This window comes from Pseudophryne corroboree, chromosome 4, assembly GCF_028390025.1.
Source record: "Pseudophryne corroboree isolate aPseCor3 chromosome 4, aPseCor3.hap2, whole genome shotgun sequence".
Classification (NCBI taxonomy): domain Eukaryota; kingdom Metazoa; phylum Chordata; class Amphibia; order Anura; family Myobatrachidae; genus Pseudophryne; species Pseudophryne corroboree.
The window spans coordinates 765,120,383-765,126,658 of NC_086447.1; the positions used below are offsets into that span (position 1 = coordinate 765,120,383).

General features: G+C 49.4%; 1 protein-coding gene across 4 annotated transcripts in view; it reads right to left on the bottom strand.

Moving 5' to 3' along the window:
- FANCL (FA complementation group L) overlaps positions 1-2,475 on the bottom strand; it is a 265,614-nt gene extending 263,139 nt beyond the window's left edge. For 2 of the 4 annotated variants that reach the window (XM_063918209.1, XM_063918207.1), the window contains exon 1: positions 1,994-2,475. In XM_063918209.1, coding sequence (XP_063774279.1) covers positions 1,994-2,016 — 23 coding nt within the window. In that variant the 5' untranslated portion in view covers positions 2,017-2,475. The remainder of the gene's footprint in view (positions 1-1,993) is intronic. The other 2 variants (XM_063918208.1, XM_063918206.1) reach the window with 1 other exon arrangement.
- Positions 2,476-6,276: the final 3,801 nt, after the last annotated feature.

Here is a 6,276-nt window from a genome sequence, read left to right on the forward strand (position 1 = left end):
CACACACACTGGCCAAATAAATGGGACAGCCTACAGGGAAGCCTGGAGAGAGAAACACAGAGGAAGTATGCCAGCTCACAACCCAGTGCCCATATACTACACCACAATAATATATGTCAGTAGTGCTGTTAATAACAATAAAAACACCAAAATATTTGTGTCGTCCCCCCCCCCCCGTTTTTGCTCCCGTTACTTGCGAGGAGCCTGGAGGTCCGGGCCAGCGTTCTCTGCAGCGGCTGTGAAGAGAGGAAAATGGCACTGGTGAGCTGTGTGGCTAAGCCCCGCCCCTTCCCGGCGCGCTTCAGTCCCGCTCGAATTTGAATTCTTTATACTGGCGGGGGTCTTATCTACGGTGCCCGGGCACCGAATATAGCTTTCACCAGTTGTAAAAACCTCAGCAACTGCTGCCCAGGGCGCCCCCCCAGCGCCCTGCACCCTGCGAGTGCCGTTGGTGGGGTGTGTGGAATGATGGAGCGCAGCGCTACCGCTGCGCTGTACCTCGTTGCTGAATATTCTCTGTAAAAGCGCTGCGGAATTTGTGCGCGCTATATAAATAACTGGTAATAAATAAATAAATAAATAATAAAAGTCTTCTGTTGTCACTGAAGTCTTCGGATCTTCTAATACTCGCCCGGCTTCTGGCATCTGTGAGGGGGGTGACGGCGCGGCTCCGGGAACAAGCAGCTAGGCGAACCAAGTGATCGAACCCTCTGGAGCTAATGGTGTCCAGTAGCCTAAGAAGCAGAGCCCTTAACTAAGCAGAAGTAGGTCTGACTTCTCTCCCCTCAGACCCACGATGCAGGGAGCCTGTAGCCAGCAGGTCTCCCTGAAAATAAAAAACCTAACAAAAGTCTTTCCAGAGAAACTCAGGAGAGCTCCCCTAGTGTGTGTCCAGTCACTCCTGGGCACAAAGTCTAACTGAGGTCTGGAGGAGGGGCATAGAGGGAGGAGCCAGTTCACACTCAGTCAAAGTCTTTTTAGTGTGCCCAGGCTCCTGCGGATCCCGTCTATACCCCATGGTCCTTTTGGAGTCCCCAGCATCCTCTAGGACGTAAGAGAAAGTACTTAAATAAATTTATACTGCAAAATAACCAAGCATATTCTAAATGTCACTTATACCCCTTTCAGACATGCTCCAAATTCCCGGGATTTTTCACATGAACGCGCATCATCCCGGGAATTTGGCATGTGTGAAAGGTCCCAACCCGGGAACACGTCCCGGGTTGCCGACCCTGCAATTGACCAGGGTTTTTCCCGGGACTTCAGTCCCGGGAAGACAACCCGGCTTAGGTCTGAAAGGTGCAACCCGGGAATTTGCTCCCGGCTTGCACCTACACACCTCTGATTGGCGCTAGACTGGAAGGGGCGGAGCTGTCTGGAGGGGGCGTGCGCCGGCTGCTGTTGTCCGTGCTGCAGTGCAGTTGAGCAGCCGGCGCAGCTAACAGAGGCGGCCTGTTGTGGTGAGAGTGTGTGTATATCACGTGTGTGTTTGAGTGTGACGTGTATGTGTAAGACGTGTGTGTGTGTGTAACATGTACGAGTGTGTGTGTGTGTGTGTGTGTGTGTGTGTGTGTGTGTGTGTGTGTGTGTCATGAGAGTAGCCTGGTCTGCCCTGGCTGTCAGGGCAATTCAGGCTTATGTCTGAAAGGGGTCGACCCAGGAATTTCCCAAGTCTCAGGTTTAGTGTGAAATGGGGTCCCAGCAAAAACCTGGGATTTTTCAGAGGTGAAAATCCCGGGTCTGAAGCAGAGAAATTCCCGGGTTCTATGTCTGAAAGGGGTATAATAGACATGCATATATCCCAGAGTAATAAACATCTCACATCTCCAGCTACCCACACATGCATAGGTAGGAATGACTGTGTTAATGACTATGTGTGTACATTACACACCTGCATTTCCCAACACACAAGCAAATGTAATAAGGTTACAGTAATGTAAGTGGTCTGTGACCATCATCTGTACGTCATAAGGACAGGGATGGTATATAGTACCTGGGCAGTGATGAACCCATCATAGACTCTCCCGTGCAGATCCTGGGGTAGGAGCAGCGGGCACTGACTGAGCAGACTCCTGTCACACATAACACAACACAACTCTCTGTGACTAGTGCCACACACTGACACACAGTTACTACGAACTCACTGCACCAAGGCTACAACTCTTACACTGCAACACAGTGTCAGTATGACCGGCCAGGCTGAGGGAGGAGGAGACTGCGAACCACCTTCATACAATCATAGGCTGTGATCGGGCAGAGGGGCCGCCACACAGAGTGCTGACCAATCACAGGTCCGCTCTCATACACCGGTAGGTTACACTCTGCCTGTGAGTCTGGGACAAGCTCTGTTCCCGCCGCCGTTCTGCAGCAGACTACAATTCCCAGCATGCCTTGCTGCACACACCGACGTACTGCCACAGAGCGCTACATGTTAGTAACACTGTCTCACACACTAACACACAGTGACAGACACAGCATTACACGAAGGGTTGATTCTATTTCTGAGTGGGAGAAGGGACCTTCTGACGTATCTAGGGGAGGAGACACGTCACCAGGGGGAGGAGCTACGGGCGAACAGGGTACCATTACACGAAACCTAGGACTGACTGGCCTGTGTACTCTGCGGGGGTTATGTACTGTAGTGCCTGGCTGGCTGGCAGTTAGGACGGGGCCCCTTCAAAATATTACTATGGGGCCCACAAAGTTCTGGCTACGCCCTTGGGTTGCCAACACATTAAGTCCCAGGGGGTGCACCGTGCAACCTATGCTGGCTATTTAAATCTTCGCTATGAATGCTAAAATAAATGTGATATAACATAGTACACTTGGGAGTTTGGGTTTTGTGAATACAGGGGCTTATTCAGGGGTGTCGTACGGTATGCCGGCGCTCGTGCTCCCGGCACCCAGCATACCGGCGCCTGGAGCCCGACCGCCGGCATACCGACAGCGTGGATAACGCAAAGGAGCCCCTTGCGGGCTCGCTGCGCTCGCCACTCTGCGGGCACGGTGGCGCGCTACGCGCGCCACACTATTTTATTCTCCCTCCAGGGGGGTCGTGGACCCCCACGAGGGAGACTAGTTGTCGGTGTGTCGGGATTCCGGCGCCGGTATACTGTGCGCCGGGATCCCGACATTCGGCATACAGAAGACTACCCCTTATTCAGTATGGATCGCTTGTGCAGGCGCACAACATGTTCTGGGCATATACAGAGCAGGTTCTGCGTGTGGTTTGCATTTTTCCACTAGCCTCTACCTGTTTTGACAAGCAGAGGCATTCGGGATCCAGGGTGAAGACGGCCAGGGTTTCCAGAAACGGGGGGGGGTGCCACCAACATTTTCCGGAAGTGGCGAGGCCAAAGTCTGCATCTCAGAAGCAGATGTCTTGACCACGCAAGGCCCCATGGGGATGCTGTCAATTTACCTACAATCAAAATACCGACAGTCAAAATATCGACAACCATTGACGGACGGTCAAAATCCCAACAAGGTAAAAATACCAACATGGTCAAAATACCGACATTTAAAATACAGACAAGGTCAAAATACAGACATTTAAAATGTTGACAGGTCAAAAAGTCGACATGAGTTTTTCATGAGTTTTTTATTGAAACCGACTTGTTCATACTTTACCATCCCAATGGACCTGGAGGGGAAATATAATAGCGGTACACTTATACGGTGTCCATGTCGACATACACACAAAAACAATGAAAAACTTGTGTCAACTTTTTCACCTGTCGACAATTTAAATGTCGGTATTTTGACCTTGTCTGTATTTTAAATGTTGATATTTTGACCTTGTATTTTGACCGTAGGTCAATTGTTGTCGGTATTATGATTGTAGGTATTTCATACTAAACCCACTCCATGCGATGGCCAGTCTGAGTAAGCTGATATTTACTGTGTATATGTGATGACCTTAAATGCATATGTATGTGATTACAGTGGCAAACGCAGGATTTGCATGGGGGGGGGGGGGTTTCCATAACTGGGTGGAGCCAATCACGGGGGTGGGGACTGAGGTGACCCAGTATATGCTGTGTGTGTGTGTGTGTGTGTGTGTGTGTGTGTGTGTGTGTGTGTGTGTGTGTGTGTGTGTGTGTGTGTGTATATATATATATATATATATATATATATATATGCACAAGTTTTTGCTCCGGCACTTGGCTCAGCCCCTGCTATGGGGCTGACTTGCTCAGGTGCCCTCCTCTAGGGAAAAAACCTTTTGCATAACACCAAACAAAAATGATGAGGCGGCACTCAGAGTCTTGTGAAGTAACAACAAACTGTAATAGTTACAGTTTGTTGTTACTTCACAAGACTCTGAGTGCCGCCTCATCATTTTTGTTTGGTGTTATATATATATATGTATATATATCTACACATATGTATACCGTATATACACATATATATATATACATACATATACACATATACATAGCATATTAAACATGCATATATATATATCAGGGACGTGAGGTGAGCTAAATGGCTCAGGAGGCACTGGCTAGCACCAGAGCCAGATTTAAACGCAATATATGAGCCAAAGGGTACATCTGGTCATCATACACAGGTGCAGCAGTATAAACTTCTGGAAATCTGGTGAGTTTTGATCAGAGAAGGGCGGAAAAGTTAGCCAGGTGAGGCACTGCCTCACCTGCCATAGACTTTTTACTCCAGAGTTCTGGCTATAAAAATTATTAGAATAATGCAAAGACGATATTTCAAACATATTCTTTGTATGTTTCATATACTTTATACAATCAAGACTCTGGTACAAACGTTAGTATGACAGGAAAGGCTCTGCCTCACCCCCACCGCACGTCACTGATATATATATATATATATATATATATATACACATGCAGTACTCGCACATGTATTTCTCTTACGTCCTAGAGGATGCTGGGGACTCCGTAAGGACCATGGGGATAGACAGGCTCCGCAGGAGACATGGGCACTTTAAGAAAGACTTTAGGTATGGGTGTGCACTGGCACCTCCCTCTATGCCCCTCCTCCAGACCTCAGTTTACTACTTTGCCCAGAGGAGACTGGGTGCATTACAGGGAGCTCTCCTGAGTTTCCTGTCAGAAAGTACAGGTTGAGTATCCCTTATCCAAAATGCTTGGGACCAGAGGTATTTTGGATATCGGATTTTTCCGTATTTTGGAATAATTGCATAGCATAATGAAATATCATGGTGATGGGACCTAAGTCTAAGCTCAGAATGCATTTATGTTTCATATACACCTTATACACACAGCCTGAAGGTCATTTTAGCCAATATTTTTTATAACTTTGTGCATTAAACAAAGCAGGGCCGGCTCCAGGCATGTTCGACTAGAGCGGCCGCGCGGGGCGCCACTCTTACAGGGCGCCGCACGCTGCGGCCGCCATATTCCTGCCTGGAGCCAGCCTCTGTGTGTCCCACTCCCGGCCGCTTGTGTGCGCTATGCAGCGCGCTGTGCGGCGTCTGACGTTGGACGCCGGCGCCGCGCAGCGTGCATAGCGTGCAGACAGTTTCGATCCTCCGTCCGCGGCCCGCCCGCGCCCACAGCAGTATTCCCTGCTCCCAGCAGCACCGCAGTGACAGGTAAGTTAAAATCTGTCTGGCACTGTGTGGGGCCGTTTATGTTTCTGGCACTGTGGGGGCATTATTTTTCTGGCACTGTGGGGGCATTATTTTTCTGGCACCGTGGGGGCATATCTGCACTGTGGGGGCATTATTTTTCTGGCACTGTGGGGGCATATCTGCACTGTGGGGGCATTATTTTTCTGGCACTGTGGGGGCATTATTTTTCTGGCACTGTGGGGGCATATCTGCACTGTGGGGGCATTATTTTTCTGGCACTGTGGGGGCATTATTTTTCTGGCACTGTGGGGGCATATCTGCACTGTGGGGGCATTATTTTTCTGGCACTGTGGGGGCATATCTGCACTGTGGGGGCATTATTTTTCTGGCACTGTGGGGGCATATCTGCACTGTGGGGGCATTATTTTTCTGGCACTGTGGGGGCATTATTTTTCTGGCACTGTGGGGGCATATCTGCACTGTGGGGGCATTATTTTTCTGGCACTGTGGGGGCATTATTTTTCTGGCACTGTGGGGGCATATCTGCACTGTGGGGGCATTATTTTTCTGGCACTGTGGGGGCATATCTGCACTGTGGGGGCATTATTTTTCTGGCACTGTGGGGGCATATCTGCACTGTGGGGGCATTATTTTTCTGGCACTGTGGGGGCATATCTGCACTGTGGGGGCATTATTTTTCTGGT